This window comes from Anthonomus grandis, chromosome 16, assembly GCF_022605725.1.
Source record: "Anthonomus grandis grandis chromosome 16, icAntGran1.3, whole genome shotgun sequence".
Taxonomy (NCBI): domain Eukaryota; kingdom Metazoa; phylum Arthropoda; class Insecta; order Coleoptera; family Curculionidae; genus Anthonomus; species Anthonomus grandis.
This window is the reverse complement of record NC_065561.1, coordinates 4517018-4541144: the sequence shown is the minus strand read 5'-3', so window position 1 is coordinate 4541144 and position 24127 is coordinate 4517018. Positions and strand designations below refer to the sequence as shown.

At 30.0% G+C, this 24127-nt stretch overlaps 1 protein-coding gene across 8 annotated transcripts in view; it reads right to left on the bottom strand.

Moving 5' to 3' along the window:
* Positions 1-311: 311 nt before the first annotated feature.
* The window catches only part of LOC126745853 (high affinity cGMP-specific 3',5'-cyclic phosphodiesterase 9A), a 332464-nt gene continuing 308648 nt past the window's right edge, over positions 312-24127 (bottom strand). For 5 of the 8 annotated variants that reach the window (XM_050453876.1, XM_050453877.1, XM_050453880.1 and 2 more), the window contains 2 exons: positions 11211-12067; positions 312-884 (listed from right to left, as the gene is read on the bottom strand). In XM_050453876.1, the coding sequence (XP_050309833.1) occupies positions 544-884; positions 11211-12067 (1198 nt within the window). In that variant the 3' untranslated portion in view covers positions 312-543. The remainder of the gene's footprint in view (positions 885-11210; positions 12068-24127) is intronic. The other 3 variants (XM_050453878.1, XM_050453879.1, XM_050453883.1) reach the window with 3 other exon arrangements.

The following is a 24127-nucleotide window of genomic DNA, read 5'->3' as shown; positions in this document are numbered from 1 at the left end:
AAGAAAAAAGGCGTATTTGTTTAAGAATCAAGTCGGTTTTTTTTGACTTCGTTTTTTTGATATGTGCATGATTAAGAGATTTTTTTTTTTAATTTAACTATTATGAGATAATATTAATTATTTGGTAACTTTTGAATTTTAAATGTTATATATAATTTATAGACTTTTAGAACTTTATGATGAAATATATTTTTTTTCAAAGAAATGAGGGGCACAGTAGTATTGTAAGTGGTCTTTTATTTCAATCCCAAAAAAGTACCACTTATTTTAAAAAACTACTTATAAAAAATGTGTTTTTCTTAACCCAGAAGTGTTTTTAATTTTGTTTATTATCATATTATATGAATTTAATACCGTTAAATTGTACGTTTCTTAATCAATATCTTAGTCGTATGCTACCTAAATAACAAACAATAAATATAACAACTAAAAAACATAGTTGCTATTTGTCTAAACAGTTTCATTAGGATTAGATTTATATGTACAACATTGACAAAATATATATTTGGTAAAACATTCCTGTTCCGGAATGTTTACTTCTTGTCAAATTACATTAGGATTTTTGATATCTGATTCTTGTAGTAACACTTTACACTTATCCACTAAAATATTGTCTATTAAGTCTTTTTTACTTTCGTGTGCAGGAGGAGAGCTGTCCAATTTATGTATTCTTAAGCAGTTGCTTTTTATCTGTGAAGTAGAGGGAAGAGATGATGAATGATTGTCAGTCTCTAAACTGTCACTATTAAATTTGTCAACGGAAGACCAGTCCTTTTCTTTGCCTAAAATAAAATATTTCCACCTTTTGGATATACTCGCTTTGGATTTAAGGAATGTGGTGCTACTTTTTCTACTTTCTACTTGATCTAAGCATCTACTGTATCCTACAAAAAATTAAAATAAATAATTGCTAAAAAGATAAAAGCATACATAACTTAGTGTTAAAACTATAAAATTGATGCCTTTGAAACGAAACTGCCTTGGTATCGAAAAGTACATTTTAACAATGATTTTTTAAATAAAAAGATTCTTTTTAAGAAATACAAACGCTTATATTTTAAATATACCCGAAATATTCAGATAGCATAGAATAACCTTAATCAAAATTTCATTTATCTGTTTCTACAATGGGGTACTTTAAATAAATTCATTGGGTGTTACTTAAAAAATATGAAACTAGGATAATAAAAGTAACAATTTTACGTATTCGTACTCGTATATCTCTAATCTCAGAATATTTGATCCACATTATAGTTTAAATTGATGTGCTAAAAAAAATTCTAGAAGTTCTAAAATTCTAGAAGGTTCTACGAAGAAGATGTAGAACGATGAAGGACTACAAATTTGACCACATCGCTTTAATTGAATTAAAAGTTTCTGATGAAAAATTCTTAAATAATAATACTATTTCTAAAATTGATTATTCCAAAAGATAGACCCAATAACAAATCTTAAGCTGATTTGTGCCAAAATGGAATTAAGGTGTATGACTCTTTTAATTTTGGCTATGTTGAACTCCTTTAGATGTTGAAAATTAAAATCTCTGTTAAAATATATATCTATTCTTCCCTTTTTTGCCATAAATATTTTGACTATACTCCTATACCACACTAATATAATTATTTATATATTAAAAAAAAAAAATCTAAAAAATGAGCATTTTACAGGCTATATTTTTCTTACTTTTTTTTATCGTCATTTTATAGTCCCTCAATATAATAAATATACATTTTAGAAAAAGGTATAAGTACCTTTTTTCAAGATGTACATACTTTTGTTAAGCATTTTTATCGTAACGATGACGTTTTATACGACAAAATGTTGGAAAGCCAAAAAAGTAAATTATTGTAGTTCTGAAAAAGACGAACTGCTGCAAAAGTTTCAGATTAATAGACAAAATTACCTTGCAATCATTGCATTCATACTCACTAGGAACGGATATATCTCTTATAGCCGCCCATCATTTAACCAAAATTGCAACAAGTGCCTATTTGTAATCTACTTTTAAAAGGAATAATTGCTGGAAGCATTAATGTTAACCCAGAATTTAACGCGAGTTTGCCGATATCAAATGTTGTCACTGATCGGCTATTTTACGTAGTATGTATCTGACGTTATTGTCGGACGCAACTTGTACAATGATCTAAAAATATTAACGGTTACAGATATATCAGGGACACATGAAAAGAAATTCCTGTATTTTTCGTATTTCAAATAAATATTACGATGTTCTTTTAGCGCGGATTTTCATGATTTCCTAACTTTCCTATATTGCTACTTACCAAAGGTAAATAATGGTAAACTACAAATCTTATTTAATCACTTTATTTGCCGATTGAAATGCCATTATCCTTAATTTTAATCTTTTGCTCTTATGTACAAAATAATAGCAAAAGAGTACAAAAACTATGAGAATATTTAAGTTGATTGTTTAAGTATATTTAGGGTTTATCCATCGGGTCTAGTTTTTAATAGTCCTTCTTATTTAAGGGCCTATCCTAGTAGTTAAAATTTTCTAGATTTTGCATACGTGCTTTGACTATCGGTATTCTCTTAAAATTATTGTTCTCCATCGACAAAAACAACGTTTCAACTTAGCATATCCAAATTGTTCCATAGATTTTTAAAAGGGACTGCGTTTTATGATATTTTATCAGTTCTATTGTTTACGTTGGAACGGCAACAAAACGACGGAAGTAAGATGGAAGTTTTGCAATTTAACGTTGTCAATAAAAATATTGTGTTTTTACGTAAAAGTGTATTCCTAATTTCCGTAAGTGTGTTTCTTCTCAGAAAGGAGTGTTTCTGAGTTACATTACAATATTCTTCCCCGAGTTACACGATGATGGTGCTACATGCAAGATTCTAATTTTTCTGTAGTTTTTCGCAAAGGTAGTTCTCTTCTCCATGTTCACCATTTATGTCGGAATCGATAATAGTATATCACTTACATGCTAAAGAAAACTGGATATATGTAGAACAAAGAGCTAATCCTGAGATTCAACAATTAGTCTTCAACAAAAGACAAACTGGATCGAAAAAGATATTCACTTAAGGATGGGGTACTTCATTATGCTGTTTCTCTTGTTCAAAAGGAAAGTAGACTCGGCGTCTTACGTATTTTTCATAAACAAACAATACCACATTGAAATAGACAATACTATTAAATTCATTAGAAGACATTTTCGGATTCCAAAACTACATTATTTATTAGAAAGTACATTAAACACTAGTTTATGCTATAAAGAAAATCAGATTTAATACCATTCAAGGACTAATAAAAATGTAGGAAAACCTACTGCCCCAATGTAGGTTTTGCAGGAACCACTAATAGTGCAGGAATAAGAAAATCAGAGGATACACAGAAATTCATCTTACTATAACAGAATGGATCACCTCCTCATCGTGAACTTCCCGTTAGGCAATGGTTGGATGATCATTATCCTAACTAGTGGATTGGAAGAATAGCTAGTAATGAAATTGAAATTGTCAAAACAGTGGGCTGCCAGAGGCAGTTGTGCCTATAGGTCTCCTGATTAACCTCTCTGGTCTAAAGGACTTAAAGTCACTCGGTGCACTGAAGGTGTTACCCAAGTATTTGAACCTGGCGCGTGAGTGTTGTGTAGGTCCTATTCAATGGCCATCTAGATCCCCTAACACCTCTGACTTCCTTTTGGGGGGTCACCTAAAATCTGTGGATTTTAAAACGCAACCTGGCTCATTTTGGAGTTTTAGACCTGATAATAAAATATCATTTATAGTGACATATTAGAGACCTTAGAAGATCCATCAAATACAACTCTAATTTTAGGTTAAGTCATTATCATCTTTGATAACACAATAATGAGGAATAATAGTATGAAAGTTTTCGTAAGAAGTACAAGGTATCAGATGGTTTTGGTCCAAATAATTATACAATTTTTTCAGTTTTCTCACTATCCTCATCCTAAATTTTTGTTTGCACAAGTCTACGTTACAAAGAGTTATATCAAAGATATAGGTTTTTCGAGTCTCATAGTAAATAATAAACAATAAACTATTTTTTATGTAAATTAAAAAAAAAATTAAGAAACTGACAATTTCAAGTCAATAATCAGGCACAAATTCGTTATAGAGGATGGGGACTCTAACGGGAATAAATTCGCTCATGGAAAAAATATTTCAGAAAAAAGCAAAAATAAAGATTTTTTTACCGCATACCGCTTATAACGCAACTTTTTGAAACAAGCGCTACCTCAGTTTCTGGGATTTACCATTGGCTGCCAGAAATGCAATGTGGCTTGTGCACAATGGTGCACCAGTGCATTTCGGCTCGACAGTTTTTAATAGTAACATACGGAGATCGTTGAAATGGTCGAGGTGGACCTCACGTATGGCCTGCTCAATCTTCAAACTTAAACCCCCTGGATTATTTTCTATGAGGTCACTTAAAGTCATTAGTTTATACTACTCCAGTGGAAGATGTAGAAAATTTGAGAAGTGGAGTCGATGAGGAGAAGGTCGGATTCTTGCATCCGAGCGAGAAATACTCATTTTGATAGTTCTTGTAGACTAAGAAACATTACATGTAATTTTTGGTAATAAATACTTGTTATTGACATATTGTTATATTTATATATAGCATATTCTTCGGTTCACCACAAAATTTGGTAATAGGGGTTTTTGGTGTTAAGAAATTTGAATTCATTGTTAATTTATGGGAAATTAACTATTATTGGGAAATCAGAGGGCACTCTTGGCCATACTATAACTATATGAAAACATGTAAAACTTTTTTGTGTCTTAGTATACATATGTATATGGATTTTTCATAGAACTCATCTTTCATAGTAAATTTCGATCAATATTAGAGCAACCATTTTTGAGACGTTGAATTTTCAATGCTTTCATTTTTAATTTTGTTCAATTGATGAATAGTATGGAAATAAGGTGTCCAGAATAATGATGTGTTTTCAGTCAAGTCATGATATCTTAATTGATTTGGTAAATATGGGTTGAATACAATAATTTATTATAAAATAAATAATGTTATTGATAATAATATTTGGAACAAGAAATAAAGTACACTTAGCTACCCGTTTATTGAAAGACTGCCTGATATTTAACAATATGTTGTTGTCTCGAAGTAATTCTGCTGCAAAGTTTTCTAATAGCTTTTCCCGAGTATTGATTGTATCTTGATAAATAACAGATGCAAAGCCGAGGGGATTAAAATCAGGATTTCAGGAAGAATTGAAGAATAAACACATACAAATAGAAGTCAAAAAAATTCAAACAAAGGTAGCCAATGTTACGAATACCCTAAATAATAACACGGGACATCAGAAACAGTTGACTATTTAAAAATATTAACAATAATAATTAACCAACTAGTACCCACGCAGAATAGGACGAGGACTTATTAATGGTATATGTTCGATATTTAAAAGTATCAAGGGTAATTTAGACGCCTCCGATGGAGAACGTTATGAAAAACTAATTAAAGACTTACAAGAAAATCAGAAAATGCTAGGTTTAAGCATTCAGAAATAAAATTCAATTTATCTTAATTTACTTAAAAAGTTTAATACAACAATTCAACAGATAAATTGCAATACAAGACTATTAGATGAAAAATTGCATCAGGTTAAACTAGCAGTCCAAACATCAAATTTCCTACAAAGTTCAAATTACATTAATGTTTAAAATCAAATAATTAATTTATATAAAATAATCGATTTAATTTTATAGGATATCGAAAATGCTTTAACATTTTCCAAGGTAAGAATTTTACATCCTTGTATAATTAAGACTGAAGACTTATTTAGTGAATTGAAACGAATTATTTAAAAGTTACTTAGTGTAAAGCATATGCCTTTAGAAGTTACATTATAGAACACTTTATTATATGAACAAATAATAAAACTAAGCAGCTTTGTCCTAAAATAATAAAATTAAATTTCTTCTTTGTATTCTAATAACTAATCAAAAAGATTTTAAATATTTTCACCTTTACTCTCTACCATTTAGCATTTCTCATGTCGGGCAATCGAATGTCCACAGATTAAAGATAAATTCTTTTTCTGCGATAAAACAAATCTGCAAGAAATATCACCAACCAGCCCCTGTGCAGTACAGCTGTTAGAAAATCAAGGTCGATCAGCCTGTCAATCAGCTTGCCAACCAGTGGGGAAGTTAAAGTCTCCAAACCAATATTTAATCAACTAGACTTCTCTAATAAATATGCTGCAGCCCTTCCTAACGAGGAAACTCTCCATTTAGAATGGTACGACCAAGAAGAATTCATCAAAGTTCAAGGCTCCGTAATCTTCGAAGTACGAATCAACTACCAAATGGTACTCAACCAAGAAGTAATAGTCTTCAACCACCAATCAATAGGAAACAATAATTATCAACACATATTGTTTTATGACTTTAATGTAAATGCCCCAATTTTATCCACACTTAACCTTAGCGGACACATCAACGACATCAAACTAGATGACCTAAACAAACTGCATAGCGAGATTCTCCACAATCAACAGAAGCTGTTATCCTTCCATGAAGCAATTCGCTACCCCATTTTAGCTGTATAAGCAATTTCATTTATTTTTTATGCTTTCGATTTTAGTTTATCAATTCAGTCAGAGCTAAGCCATTGTTTGAGCATATCATATTATATACGTATTATTATTATTTTAATTGCATTATAGGTATTATCAAAATAAAAGTTTTTTAACAATATAAATTCGTAGTATCAAATTTTAATTCATGTATGTACCTGTTGTTTATCATATCATAAAAACTTATAAAAATTGAATAATATGTATTATTTTAAATGTATAACAAATTTTAAAAGTATGTATTTATTACTGTATAACGAACACTTATATAACAAACACACGAATTTGATTCGTGTGTTTGCACGTTTAATATTGTTAATAACATTGCTGGTCAAAACTATTGCAGCTGCAAGTTCTTCATTGATATTTGGAGGAATCACTGCAGTCATAACAATAGTCTGCATTTTTCCCGTATCAGTCGTAATCCTAAAGAGAGTATTGGGAATCTTCTTTTTAAAATTCCAAAGCACCTCTCTATGGGATTCCTTGTTCGGATTTGAGTTTCATAAAATAAATGTTCGGCTCGAGTTTGAGGGTTGAATAGAGGTATTATAACATATGACTTAGTGACATAAACACTTTCTGCTACGAGTAAATTGTCATTATACATCTTATTTTCAAAATCATTTCGGACTTTACTGTTTCTAAATATATTAGAATCGTAATCAGTCCCTGGCCATCTTCAGACAATATCCTGGAATTTAAGATCTGCACTGCAAATAGCTTGGACATCTGGATCTTAATGTGAGTACAGTCCAAAGTACCAATGCATCTCGGTAACCTAGCAATATGAAAAAACCCTTGCCTTACGCTGTTAATTTCTGTTTCAGTTCTAGGCATTTTTACAAACTCTGCCATTAATCGAGCAATTGCTTCTAAAACTATGTATATTTTCGGCTTGCTGTTGATTTGTGTATCCAAAGCCCCCAACAACTTGCAGAAAACTTCCTGTAGATGCAAATTATTTTTTTTAAGAACTCTATGTACAGTGAAATGGTGAATCCTTATTGCAGCACCAATGCGGCAAGTACCTTTAGATCTATCTTCTGTAACAGCTCTCATAATCGCAGGTTCTTGTCTCCAGCGTTAACCATTTTGACCACCTTCTCTAATCCGCAAACCTCGAAAGGAACCAGTTTCCCCACAGCGTCTGAACACTTCTGTAAATGTACTTCTATAATCTATGTTCTTCTATAATTCTATAGGCACTATTTTTTTAAGCACGTTTAAATCAAATTACTTATTTAACTAGTTTAAGTCGAAGTGAAAACTTAATGACAATTCTTGTCAAATTGTAAATATCTACGCTTTTGTTTTAGAATCAAGTAATACATGGTTTGTGAATTTCCTTCTTTTGCAAATTCATTGCCATTTACAAAAGAAGGAAAACCTGCCTTTTTTCTTAAAGAATGAATATCGCGATATGATATTTGTTTACGGCTTCTATAATAAAAATTTGTGGAGTTGTTGGGTTAGGAAAGATAGATCTACAAGTACTCACCGCATTGGAGCTCAAAAGATCAAGAAATATAAAACTTAAAAATTCAAAATCAATTTTCGTGGTTTTCTTTCTTTTGCCCATGATATTGCTGTGAAAACAAATAGCTATCACAAAAGTAAGTATATCACTGGAAAGCATATTAAATGCAGTAGTTTTTGCTAAAAAAAACATCTCCCTATTTAACAAATTTTAGAAAAACGACAACGAAAAAAGTAATAAAGTCTTAAAGTTTGGCGGTTTTTATAGGAGACACCCTGTATATATATATTGATTGGAAAACTAAAAAATATTTTTTTTTATTAAAAAAATATATAAAACAGCTAGTGCATATTAGTAAACATTGAACAATAGGAAATTCACTTAAAACTTGTAACTTTTCGAAGAAATTCTAAGCGAAGACCGAAATTTTTTCTTTTCATTAACTTTATTAATAATTGCCGACTTTTAGGAAGAGTTTCACAATACCCTAGCCGCACTCTTTCGCAATATTAAAAAAATTGTGTGTGTAACCATTAAATACTCAACTAATTCAGAATTAATTCTACCAGACAAAGGATAATCTATGCAAAAAATTACTGTTACAATTATTTGTGATGGAATTTGGATCTAAAATGAAAAGTAGATTTAGATATAACCCACCCTGAGAGCAAATCTAACATTTTTAAACCAAAAACATATTAATAAAATGTTTATTCCTAAAACCGCTGGTAAAAAATTTGGAATAATAATAACGCAAGTATAAGTTCTTGCGTGATGCGTGAAATATCATCTTGTCAAACGGCTTTATATTTACATTCGTCATTTGGGGAGTTCTGTGTTTTTCTAAAAAGTAAAATCGTTTATTTTTTTTGGAAAAAGGGAGTATGTTTGTGAACTGTAACGGTGGTAAAAACTTGTCTCGTTTGTGCCGCAGCATGGAAAAAAGCAATTCATCTTTTGACAAATAAATACCTATACTTTCATAACATCATTTGCATAAATAAAAACTGAAATGTGAGGCGTGTTTAATACTAGAATCGTAGTATTAGAATTATAGATTATGTATTTTTAATAAAGACATTAGGTAGATTCGTTTCTTTGAAGAAGTCAGGCACCCTGATTTTTATTTAACACTATGACATTAGACAAAATCTAAAAGATTTGTATCTTAAAACATGAATTATTAAGATATTTTTGAATCTATTATAATTATAAAATATATAATTTAAAAACTCTAGTTATTATTATATAATTTAATTATACAATTTAATTACTCTACTTTTCTCTACTGAAATATATTAAAAAAACGCATTAAGATTTCATAAACGGTAATATTGTTTAGCGGGTTGGGAAGGGCGGGAAGACTTTTCTCCATAAATGAGAATGCCAATCTTTTGTCAAGAGTTATGCATTTCAATGAGTTCACTCATCATCAGACTCTAACACTACATAGCTGTCATCACAGAAATACATAACTCTTGAAAAAAGATTGGCATTTTCATTTGTTTAGAAAAGTCTTCCCGCCCTTCCTAACCCGCTACATTATAGCTACTTCACTTTAAGAATGGACTTCAAAAAAAAGGCAATATTGTTTATATTTAAATCATACTCTATAATTAATATTTATCAAGTAGATATTTTTTTTCACTGATAAAGATTCCTTGTATTGGTGGCATCAATAATCCGATCGAGCGGGGTTGCGATATTGTTGCTTTTTGCTCTAATTTACGTTATCTACATTCATTTACTTTGAATAATTTCCTTCTTTATTAAAAAATGCTTGATATTTGATTAAAGGGGAGTAAAAAACAATATTACTGTGACTGTCAAAATAATTGAACATTTTTAATGATATCAAAAAGTGATTTTTTGCCATTTCTACATAAGCATTTTGTATTATTACATCAGAGATGTTGCAAGCGAACAAACTGCTCATAGCTCCACGACATGCTTAAACTACCCTCGTATTATCCTTTTAATATTGTAGGGTTTCATGTATTTCGCTATAATGTAAAATAAAGGAAATAGAAATAATGTATACAACATATAGAAAAAATCACTGTTACTAAAATAAACAAAAAACTTTCTATTTACAAAGGTAAGTATACTAGTTTTGGTAAAACATATTTTTTACCTAAAAACTTTCCTCGCTTCTGTTTTTATCAGATACATTAAAAGTAGCTTCCTGGGGTTGATCTTTATCATTTAAAATTTATAATAAATCAAAATAATTTATGATACTTTTGACATATAATATATGTACCATTTCTAAATTTATTTGATCTTGGTTCTAATTTCAGTTCTCTTCTGAATAATGTGCAAAAAATAAATTTCTATAGACATTTTTATCTCGCTCATGATTCAGGTTTTACTTTTTATTTTTCTTCCCCATTCATTTTGATCTGATATTGCTACGGCGCCTTTTAGATAGGTTTGTTTCTTCATTGACGGATCACTTATATTTTGCTACATTAAACAATCAAACATTAAAATAAAAAGTGTATTTTATTCGTACAGGAACCTATTGCTTTTACTAAAATGTTTTCGATTTGATTTGACTTAAATATTTTTATTAGTTTAAACTAGAGAACTGCGATTTTTTAATATGAATTCTTTAAAATTCTTCAATATTCACATTCTTAAAGGCTGTTGAAGTGAATAATTCGTATGGAGTGTTGTGGTATTTAAAACATCAAAGATATTGGCGGTTCTTTATACAAGTACCAACATCGCATTACGGCACGTGTTTTAAAAGAAAATTTTTTATTTTTAGTTTACGTTTTCAGTTACTAAATCTTCAAAAATATCAAATTATTCTTTAATATTTTATTAATATTTATATCCTTTTCTACTAAAAGATGTATTTTGTTTTTTTTTTAGTGTATTATAATATATCATTACATAAATGGTATATTAGATATAAAGCTTTCTTTATACAAAATATGTATTTTTTCAATACCAAACAATTAAATTCACCATGTTAAAATAAACATACCATAATAAAATATTGTTAGATATAAAGGGAAATTACTATAATATAATAATATATTTCTCGGTTAAAGTTAGAGCATAACTTGCATTTGGTTGCTTTAGCAATAGGTTAAAAAACTTCTCTTCAAAAGTCTTACCTTCATGTTGAGAATTATTAGCAGTACAGTTATTATTGTCTTGATGTTTAACCTTGGAATCCTGTGAAACGCCAAATCTGTTCGTAAACTGTCTAAGCCGCGATAATATAGATCTATTTATTTTTGTTTCTACTGATGATGATGGATTGCAGTCATTTTGCGCAATTATGCTATTGTCACATTCGTCTGAATACTTATACTTTTTATCTGTCTGTGTACTTATTATTTTATTGTTCTTTAAACTCGATTTAAGAGTATGTTCTTTATGGCTTCTATCTAACTTTAGATCTTCTACACGCACGTGGTTTTTGTCTGTATATTTTAAAATACTTTTCTTTTCTTCAGCTACTTTTACAGAGTGTCCAAAATTACGTTTATTTAAATTTATAGTTTCTTTGGACAATATGCTCTTTTCGCCATTTTCATTTGCATTATTTCTAGCTACGAGCCCCTCCTCAAACTTTTTCTTCAATGTAAGGGCATACTCATCTAAAAATAAAGGGCTATCAAATGATTGTTTCTTGTTGTCAAATAGAAATTGATGGTCAAAACTATAAGCAGTGTTTCTTAGTTTGCCCTTTTGCATCATTCGTGTGAGATCAGAGTGATTGAGCTGTTGGCCTCGGTCTCTACTACCCTTTCTTGATCCGGGATAACTTTTTCGACCGGCAGTGGATATACTACATTCGGTGGAGATCTTAAATTTAAGAGCTTTCTCGGATACCTCCACTTCATTAGCAGTTTCAGAGTCCCCGCTCTCTGGATCTTCCAAGACGTCTTCCAGGCTCTGATCTTCCATATAGGGCGGAGCAGATCCCTCCAGGCTTATTTCAGTTTCATCTTCAGTTGATCGAGATCTGAAAAAATAATAATATTAGAGGGAAAAAAAACAAAAACATTTGAGAAACTTATTTACTAATAACTAGTAAATACCATAGTAACTTTTTACAACTATGTTTAAAATACTGATATCACCAAAGATGCGACTTTTGCTGTTCAGTAATATATTACTGCTAAAGTAAAGGTGTAATACACCATTTATAAACCTATAAGGTTTACATCATGTTAAAGCTTTGGCAAGGAAAAGTACGGTGTGTGTTGCGGAAGAGATCCTAGTACAGGGATTTTAAAATCACGACTCTACACGTAGCCGATCGATAGTCACGATAGACACGTAGCCTCTTGATCGGCTACGCTCTACACGATCACTCGATATGAGTGGTTCTAAATAAAATTTTTATTCGTGAGCCTATTGCGAATTACCTAGTTTTTGGCGAATTGTAAACGACACGCTTGGGTATATTGTCTGCATCAGGCGATATAACTTCTTCCTTCTTAAATACGTGGATGATGTGTCAGCATCCTTTTTTAAACATATTTGTTTCATTTGCTAAACATGTTTGTTCGTTTATCATCTAATATTATATAAAGTTGCTTATTTTTACGATATAAACTCTTGCTAAATATAATTCCTTATGAAATCATCAATATTTTGTTTTTGATGTATATTATATAAATGCGGAAACACTGTACATAGAAGGAAAGCAAACGTATATTTGTCAAAATTAATTTTGTACAGAGAATTTTTAATACAATTTGTTCTTAATAATCATAATAAAATAAAAACTAAGTGTCAATTGTCAATCAATGCAGCAATGCCTTTCAAAAAAAATTTTATTTAGTAATAAACCTAAAACTAGCACATTACTTTGTGAGTGTATGACAATAAGTGATTTCTAATTTCTCTAAAAACTCCTAAGAAAATATAAAAAAAAAAATATGCTGATACTACTTATGCTACAAGTAGATGCTTATGCAGTGCTTTCATTTCAAAACAATCCACCCTTAATAACTTTCTTAAAAAAAGAAAAAAAATACCAAAGTTTGGCGTAAATAAAATATTCATTATTTCTAGACATTTTCACTAACTACTTGCTTACACATTTACCGATTTCATTTTTTTCGGTACCGTTGAATAGAGAATTTTACGCTGCTTACTATGATGTATCACACGATGGGGGTTCCCTTTTGACATTATAAAGTGAGATTAGCTGGGTAAATGCATAATTAAACGTCCCCCTGTATATCTAATTTGACGTGTTTTTTTTTTTTTTTTAGAAGAAAGTTATTAAGGATGGATCGTTTTAAGTTTTGAAATGAAAGCACTGTATGTATATGGTACAATAGGGATGAGTTTATGCACATAACTCTTCCTCCCTTAAGATTCTTAAACGTCCTGGTTGATGATAACCTGTAGGGTCTTCTTTAAGAGAATCGCTCTATTTTTCCTTTGCCACAAACAAATAATAACTAGAACTATTACAAATATAAGGAATAATACAGAAATACTAAGTATTTAAGTATTAGAAATACTAATATTTAGTACATTTAACATATTATCTACCGGTGTATATCTATTACATTTTAGTATTATTCTCATAGCTCTGTTCTGTATAATTTGAATTCTATTGACCCTGTAATCCGGAATACCAAAGAAAACTGTAGAACAAAAATCCAAGTGCGGCAAAATAATACTATTATAAATTAGCAATTTTGTTTGTAAAGAGAGGTTTCTGCCAATTCCCGATAAAAAATTAACTTTTTTTGACATTTTGCGTGTTATGCTGTAAGTAAGCAGAATAGTATCTCCGTTTTCGAGATTTAGAGGGATGATAAGGACATTGTTACTTAAAAAGTTTCAATTGATCTGATTATAGCTTTATTATACTCTAATGAAAATTGTATTTTTTATTTCCTTGAAGTGTAAGACATATATTTTGATACTCTAAAATAGCTTTTTGATTTTTTAGGTCTTTGGATCCTATGAGCAAGAGAATGAATGACTTCAAAGGGTTCATAAAAGAGCAAATTGGGGTACAAGTTTGGAACATTAGTATTCATTATTGATTCAGATGCTCAATCAATTAAAACTGCAATTTGCATTTTTGGCAAAGAGAAATATGGTACTTCTATTTTTTTTGGCAATACTATTTAGGTTAAAGTGTTGATTTTTTATAAATTTGATTTTTTAGATCATAAGGACATAAGAACTTCCTCTTGCATTGTACGAATATCCTTGACTCATTATTTATCATAAAATTCATCAAAATGTTGGCCAGGCATAGTGTCATGATTTGTGTGTAGATTGGTCAGCTCCTGAAAAATAGAGAACCGGAGAGATTACAGTGATTTAGATAAGATCTATTTTGTACTTGCTGCTACATACGGAAGGATCCACTAGATTTAAATATCAAATCAAATAATAAATTTATTACAGAAAAAGTGATACATCTACAAATTATATAATAGTAGTACACCTAGATATATCTCTGTATGTGTACAAAAGAACCTTACAGCAATCGCATACCCATCACTTGTTATATTAATTTACTAATTCTATTTTAACAACTATATAAAACTATAAACTGATTACTTGTACACCTAATTTATTAATTATAAACCTGAAATGCATTTTTATGACCTGTCCAAGATGTTAGCATAATATAGTTTTGACTCAAATATAGTGAAAATTTTGTAAAATTTAGGTTAGTCTAATATATGTTACAAATCTTTGATTTCTCGTTTCAGTCAGAAAGGGGATTTTCACAGACTCCGCAGACCTGCTTTTATATTTTTGATATTTTTGTTTAAGTTGTCTGGTATTCTGATTAAGATGAGGAATAAAGTGCATGTTTGCATTTCTATGTGGTTTATATGGTTTTTGAGTAAATTAGTTTTTAAGACTAATTGTCATTAAATCGTAATTAATTACTTATACAAGACCTAAGTATCTGAATTATTGGGATTTTGAATAAGTAACATAGTTTTTAGAGATTCTGAGACATTTAACATTTGTATGATGACAGCCGTTTTTTCAGCTTGAGTAGTTAAAATGGATTTTAAATTGTTAGTTATATTTAGACTGTGAATTTTACAATTCATTCTTTGTACAAAGAGCTTTAACCTCTGTACAAAGTCTAATAAATTTTGTTTTCTATCTTTACTAATATAATTTATTTGTTGCATTAAAGCCCGGTAGCCTATAGGATCACCATATTTTTCTCTTAAAGCTACGTTAATTTCATCCGAAATTTTCAGATCAGGTCTACTCATCATCTCATTATTAACTTAACATTATTAACACATATTTTTTCTGAGTTTTCGTTTCATCATAATGGATATCACGGAATTCAGTAATACAAAAAATGTTCTGACTTTAAATGTTATGGGTTTCTGGAGAAAGTTGGTAAAATATTTAAAAAAGAACGCAATGCGTGCATATTTTTAACCGTCATAGTACAACTTAATAGGAAATATTCAATATTTTGTTGTTCTTCCTGGATAGACGATACATTATTAAAATTTTTTCTAGTTCCCCTAGAGCTAGAAGTGTTAATATTTAATTCAGAAAATAAATCGCTTTAGTTTTACATGCTAATAATTTTTCTGAAAATGAATTGTTTTTAAATTTCCTTGCTAGCCTAGTCTTTTTTTATTAAAAATTTAAATACTTTTAAAGAAACGTTTAGGATTGATAGACATTGAAATAAAATTAAAATTGTAGAGATTACTTGAGCAGAACATAAAGAACCATTTCAACATCTTTTGAAAGATTTTTCCTAAAACACTTCTCAAAACTTTTTTTTGGATTAGTCTACTGGTTTCAGGAAAGGTACTTGAAATCTTCAACGGCTTCTTTTAAGATGAAGTTTTACCATTTACTCGTTCTTTTTTTTGTGGTTTTTAGGCAATTAATCTCAATGATTACCAATGAAGAGACCAAAGGACAGCCTCGAGCTCTTGAAGTTGTATATAGTGCTCAAGATATTAAAATATACTTAATCTCAATGAAAATCGATAGAGAGACTTGTAGTACTATCCTGTTCGCAGCGCCAATTGTACATTGAAGCCAACATTGCTTTTGTGATTCCTTAACTCTCTAAAACCTCTTAAGAACATATAAAATAAAATATGCTGATATGGTGCAAATAGATGCCTATATGTGCTATAATAGAGATGGGTTTATGCACATAATGCGCGATCAAATTCAAAGTCATGATGGTATCGAGACTGAGTCGTGATCTTAGAATCCTTGTGGTTTTCATAGGATTAGATTAGAGATTCTATTATATGAATAGCAAAAAAGTATAAAGTATATAAAGGGCTCGTAAATGTCGGGGCTTACGTCCTTTATATGTTTGACGTCCTAACTCACAAAAATTTATCCCAGCCCAACCCAACCTAACCCCTCGTAAATATAAGGTACATGAAGGGTTTACACTTCCCCGTCTGCTTAACTCCACAATAATAATCCAATTCAACCGAGCTTAGTATCCTAAAAAAATTAATATGGAAGGAATAAAAAATTCTTTAATCAAGGAACATGTGTGGCAACGTTGTCACTTCGCGGCGTTATGTCAAAAGTCAACAAAAAAAATAACAGGAAGATAAAAGGGAAATTATGTAAAAAATATTTCTTTTTAGAATTAGTATAAAATAAAATATCATATTTCTAATTAGGACGAAAATCTAAAAATTACTAAAACTGTAATACATATGGGTATCTTCGGTATGTTTTTTACACGAAAATAATGGAATAACTTATAAGAAAAGGTAAAAATATTTGCTTTAAATATTACATAAATAATTTGCTCTTTTCTTTAGTATTTTTTTATGCTTTAATTTTACTAAAATTAAATTATTTTCGCAAAACTACAAAATGCTTAATGGCAAAAAGGAAATATAAAACTGACATGTTGAAATCCAAACACAGGCCGACTCCGTTATTGACCTCCCTTGAGAGTCAATAACGATACACGATGGTGTAAGCTTATTTTATTTTATATTTTTTTATTATGTTAGTATGAGTCAGTGTGTGGTTTTTGTATTTCGATAGGTCTGATGATACCCTAATGCGGCGAAACGCATAACCTTTAATAGACGCTGATTTATGAGACTTGGACTTTGAGTTTACTTTTTTCCCTCCTTTGGTCATAATGGATGATTATTTTGAATTTATTTTCAAGAGTTTTAATTTTATTTTTGTTTAGTGCTTACATTTTTCTGCTCTTATATATTTTATTTTTAATTAAATAATGCTTTAAATTTCACACATAGCGTATTACATATTTTGAGATATTAATATTTTCATGACTCTAGATGAGTTGTACATGTACATTGATGAAAAACGACGAAGCAGAGAGTAGCAGAATGCGCAAAATGCATGCGTGCGTGTTGCCATATTTCGCCTTTAAGCACCTCTCTATGCGAAATGATGAATTTCCAAACCTGTATACTTATAACATTCCGAATTTTATCAGTGTTCAGCAATTATGTAAATAATCGGTTTTTTGGTTTTAACTATATTAATTTTAATTTTATGTTTATTTAGAGATTTTCACCATTTCTTTCGTACTATTTTTAATAATATATAATGAAAATATGCTTTTAGTAAAAGGAAGATATGGTTGCTTCCCATAAATATGTGTATTCCCATGTATATATAATGTGAAGCTTGACATTTGTCCAGTATTCTTATTTAATTTGTAGATGGGATGCTATTTACTTTCTCGAACTATTATTGCCTTTAGAATTCTAAAGTTTTAATATGAATTTTCTTGTGAATGAAATAAAAATCTTTTTTTTTTAATTCGATGATCTAAGCTGTCATGTTATTATTTAATATTATCATTAATTTTATAATTTTCATATAGCGCGTTAATATTATAAAATTTTTTTGTGTCCTATTTCTGTTTACTTCAATAACCATTGAATTTAATTTTTATCAGTTACACAAATTATTTGTTTATTAAGTTTTATTTTGTTGGCTGATTATTAGATTTAAAGTAAAAAGGATGTCCATATCCCTTTTGCATTGATCTCATCGAGGTTATAAAAAAAAAATATTTTCTAGCCTTCCCTAATTGCCTGTATTGGTGGTAGTGCTGATCTTTCCTTTTCGGAAAAGTATGACTGTGATATTATTTATCGCAACAATTTTTGATTGTCACGATGTATAAGATAAAAAACAGAGAGAATAGTGACTCCAGAAGTCAAAACAAATTTGCTAGTGCTATTTTTTAATTTTCTAATTTATAACATCATAACATGTGTTTAAGGGTTTTGGTTGTTTACTCTCTTTTATAGTAAAAACTGTGTCTTTAGGTAATTCGTGATGCCACAAAATAAATGTTTCTTTTGATACCCCTTGTATTTGGATCTTAAATTAAAAATTTCACTTTTTTTTGTTTGTAGTTGGAACTGTGTAGTTTTTTTAAAATGATCTTACAACAAATATGTCTTTACGAAAGCCAAGTATAGTGGTTTCCTCTGACAATGTTCCTGTCGCGAAAACTTGAAAATTGTAAAGAACGAATAAAAAGAATATTTATTATTTTAACGAAAAAATATGCATTGCCACATTTGAATTTGCTGCACTTATCTGGATGGAACTATGCGGTCTCGTTGAGAGGTTCTGAGAGATGAAAATAACAAATAAATCTTTAAAAATCTCTATGCTTAGGGGTTAATAAAACTTGTAAATACATTTGCTTTTAACTAAAATAACCATAGAATAAAAGCGAAAATTTAAGTGAATATATCAGGCTAAAATTTAGGACCTAAAAGAAAAGTCGTCTAAACTCAGACGTTTAGATCCTCTTGCCAACCATTTGAAACTTTGTGGTAGATTTTTCTAGCGTGAGAAAGCAGTTTTTTAAATTTTGCTGCATAAGAGTTATATGAAAATTTTTTAGATATTTTTGGATGAAATTTGCCTATTGCTTCTAGAGTTCAGCGTTTTTTAAAAGTCAATTTTCAAGAAAAGAAAGAAATCTTGGCTTGGTATAGTTCATTATATTTATTATAATCTGGCGATATAAGACTTCAAGTCGGACCCACAACTTATGAAAAACCTGATTAAGAAATGGTCAATAAGACTCTACTTGAAGGGTAATTAGACATTTAATGCAATATCCAACCAAGCATAGTTTAAATGGCTGTAGGGCAACCATTTACTTCTGAAATATGACCTGACTTTAAAACTTGCAAAAAATATATGAGTTATTTAAAATGTTCCAATTAAGGCGTTTTATTTTATTATTAAAAATGCCCTTTGCACTTCCAGCTTATTATACAATTAGAAATACCATTTTGTAGTTACCTATAATTGGTCTTACGCAGTTCTTTCTGCGAAGAGCAATTATTGAGTCGAGAAATTTGAGTAGCAGCATGCGGACCTTTTCGAAATTCCTTAGGATTTTTAAAATATTAACATAAGTTGTTGAAAGAAGTACTGTCCTTTGGAACACAAAAAATTTAACGATGCACATGCACAGTTTATTTGCAAATCTTCATTGGGAATTAAGGTATGTTTTGAATTAATCCGAGAAATGTTAGCATCATTCGCGGTACTTTCATGATTTTACTGCGGAGACTACATTTTTTGTAGATTATTTTGCGTATTGTGTATTATTATGGCCAACAAATGACGAAGAGTCAACTAAATTATACTGATGAGAGCGACAGTTCATGACTAAACTTTGAACATATGAGTAAGCTTTAATGTGTTAACACATGCAATATTTTGTGTTATATGAATAAACCTTTCAGAAAGGGTAACTTATCCAAAAATAGAAGACATGTGGCAAAATATGCGTTCATTCAAAGACGATATTTATGAATTTTGTTAGAGTTTGAAGCTAGACATAGAGCTTAATGACCGGTATTGTTATTACAAATATAGAAATACTTGATTAAGCCGCATGATTGAAACTTTTAAGTATATTTGCGATAAAGGTTTGAAAAGAATAGGCTTTAGTCATAGGAAATGAAGGTGTCTTTTATGATTTATTAAATTGTGTAAGTCCTGAGGAAAATTTGATTTCAAAAAGAGAGTCGTAATTAATGGATTTCAATATGTAGTTGCTTAAATTTACGTTCTTGAAACAAAGCTAAGTGCACTGATTGTTGAAAAATCACTTGAGTAACAACCTCGTGGCTTGTAATTATGGACCGTAGTGTACATATTGTCGTATATAGGCGTTTTCGTGGATTCCTTTGCACATCTCACCGGTGCCATTGATTTTTGCTAAAGTATAACAATCTTACTCAATAAATTATGACGAGTTACTTATTTTATTGGGTATTACCTCACTTATGGCAAAAATTTATTTAGAAAATACTATCTCACACGTTGAAAAAATAAATAAATAAATAAAACATTAAATACGTCAATAAATCTATTTTCTTCTTCTTTTAAATTTTTTCTATTTTTTTTTTGAGCGTGTGAGCAGCAAAGGTATATTTTTGTCATTCGATCGGGATTTATTAAGTATTTGGAAGGTTGCTGGAGCCGTGAATATTGAAAAGAAAAACAGTGAGCAGTGAGGAAATCGTTTATGAACGTTTGAGAGTCAGATGGCAAATCCCTGAAGTCCAAACGCAAGAGAAGGCACCGAAATAAGCTGTAAGTTTGTTCCTTTCATATTTATGTATCTTAATATTTTTTTATCTCTATTTGAATAAATATGGCTAAGCAAGAACTTGCGAATTTAAAACAAAGGCGAGAAGTTTTAAAAAGTAAACTAATTAGATTAACAAATAATTTTGGTAATGTTCAGTTGGTTCAACCTTTAGATAAGAAGTGTTTAAGTTCGTTAACGGTAAAATTAGAGAAGTTTGAGCCTGCCTCGGATGAATTCAATAAGATTCAAACGGAGATAGAACGGTTGCAAAGTGATGATGAAGGAGCGAGTTAGGAAAACGAGCAAGAAAGAGCTAGGTTTGAGGACGAATATTCAATTTTAGTGTTAAGTTTTTTATTTATTGTTTGGCGATTGGAAAGAGGTTTTTTCCGTATTAGTAGATAAAAATGAAATGTTATCAGATTTCCCAAAGTTTATTTATCTGAAGTCCCCTTACATAAAAAAACAATACATGTTAACTTAAACTTTAAAGGTAACTTCAGAAAATTACTTAGTTGCTTGGCAAATTATTAAAAATAGGTAGGAAAATAAAAAAACTAATATTTCTTAATTATTTAAAGGCTATTTTTGAATAACCTTCTATAACAAAAGAATCACATACCCTTTTAAGAAATTTATATGACAATATCACTAAACATTTGCCGCCTTAAAATTTCTGTGACAAGATATTGACACATGGAATCTTTTGATTACCTATATTATTGCTAATAAATTTGATAGTATCACACGTAGGGGTTGGTGTGGAGAAGAGGATGTTATTTATGATGGTAAAAAATTTACCAAGCTAAGTGTAGTTAGGTTATACTTAGTTGGAAGGAATAAAGCGTATTTTGAAGATCTAATCTGAAGGATAATATTAAAATTTTTTAATTGAAAACGGTGACATGGATACACCTCATGATACCCTCCTTACCTAGCAATTTGGTGTCTTATTGAATTGGCAAATGAGAATGAAAAGAATTATCCTGTTACGAGTAAGGTTATAAAAAATGATTTTTTTTGTTGATTGTTTATTGACCTATGCAAAAATTAAGAAAAATTTGTTGGAATTTCAGATTCAATTATAAAAATTTTGGGTAGTGGAGGATTTCAACTGAGAAAATGGTTGTGCAATGATAACTTTATTGAAGGAGTTTAAAATGGATTCAAAATTATATACCGGTGGTGCGTCGCCGAGCGGAAATCCCATGTAAATTTTAAAGGGGTCAAATTTTCGGTTCAGGTAAAACCAGACACCAGCTACCAAACAATTTGTTATAAGGCTTTGTCAAATCTGACGTACAGCCGAATACAAGAAATGTTTTTTTTTTTCGTTTCATCGATCTCACAACCATACATTCAAAGTAAGACACGTTAACATTACTTTTTTATCTAAACTTTTATTTAATATAACGATGAAGTTAAACCAATAACAATTATTATTATCGATTATTAAAATTTTTTTTTATCATACTTAGAATTTGATTAAACCAATAGCAGTATCTGAAATATTTTCAATTTATTTTCCCTTCAAGCCTATCTGGTCCATTTCAACTATTAAACCTATTGTTAGTAAATTCAAGTCCAAAGACTTTGCAATAAATAATTGTATATGTTTAATTCAGAAGATCGAAAATAGATCCGAAAAAAGAGAGAACAGAACTCTTAATATTTTACTAAGTGTGGAAAAATAAAATAAAATAGAATAACTTTTTTAAAAATAATAGAGAATTACATAAAAACATCAATTAATCAAATAATCAAATTCAAACAACCCCCCATTAACAGCTAAACAATATCCTAACCGATCATAAAATTCATTTCTAACGTTACTAAGTTGATATTGGGAAATTTTATTACATTCTAAAGAAATAGCGTTTTGTAACTGGTTTAGATTCTCAAATTTTACACTTTTATAAATGACACTTTTTAAATGACCCCACAAAAAGAAGTCATTTGGTGAAAGATCAGGTGACCTGGCTGGCCAAAGTATCCGGTACCGTGGACCAATAATATTGCCGTTAAAAGCATTTTCCAAGCACTCTCTAACCATACGGGCGTTATGGGCCGAGCAACCATCCATCCGGGTCCAATTTGATTTTGAAATAAGTCCAAATAGGTTTCAGGTTATAGTCCATAAAAAAGGGTCCAATGATATGGTGTCCGATAATTCCCACGAATACATTTCTTTTTGGGGATATTGTGTCCAAGTATGAACAAAGCGATGTTCATTTTCTTGGCTCCAATACCGGCAATTCTGAACATTTGGTTCATTGTTGCGGGTAAATGTACATTCATCGGTAAAACAAATGTTTCTTAAAAAATTCCTATCATTATTTGCTCTTTCTATAATTTCAAAACGAAATGCCATTCTTCGCTTATTATCTCCTTCCTGCAGCTCTTGATGTTTTTCGAATTTATACGAATATTTGTGTTTTTTTAAATTGCGCAATACCGTTGTATGATGTTTATTTACCTCTTGCCCAAGAACCCTCGTACTAACCATCTTGTTTTCCTCCACACTCAGTAGAATATTAAGATCTCTGTTCTCTCTTTTTTCGGCTCTATTTTCAATATTCTGAGTTGAACATTTACACTTATTTATTACGGTACCTTTGAACTCGAACTTATTGACAATACATTTAATAGTTGAAATGGGCTTGGTGTGGAAATAAACTGAAAACAGTTTAGATACTGCTCTAAAACTGTTTCCCGCATAATGCCACTTAATTAGGGCTATTTTTTCGTCGATTGAATAATTCATACTTGTTTTCAAATATCGACTGATCACTGATTTATTAACACTTTTCCTTACGTCAGTGACAATATTCATTTTACTGGTGCTTGTTTGGTTTTACCTGAATCAAAAATAGCAAATTTTGCAATTATATTTAATTAAATAATTCAAGATCCGCTTATTAAAATTTTTTGAAACTTTGCACAAGGGTTTGCCAGATTGGTCTCTTCAAAAAGTTATTTAACATTTTTTCTATAATATGTATAGGGAAGCCAATAATTGACCCCCTTAAAATTTACATGGGTTTTCCTATGTTCCGCTCGGCGACGCACCACCCGGTATGTAGATTTTCGAACTTGACAATGAGCAACTAAATAAGGCATTAGGTATTTACTGGGATTCTAATCAAGATCTGATTAGGTACAAAATTAAGAATTTTTTTTGTAAACGATACCTACACTAAAAGATCAGTTTTATTAGTGATACCTATATCAAATTTATGATTCTTTGGGATTATTGGGCCCAGCTATAATTATTGCAAAGTTGATTATCCAGGAATTATGGTCATTGAAATTCGTGGGATAAAGTCCTTTCTGAAGAGTTGTCTTATATAAATGACTATAAAATTCCCAGATTTGTTATGACAGCGGATTACATAAGAGTAGAACTTTATGGGTTTTGGATCCAGAATGGATCCTAAACTTAACTAAGGCCAT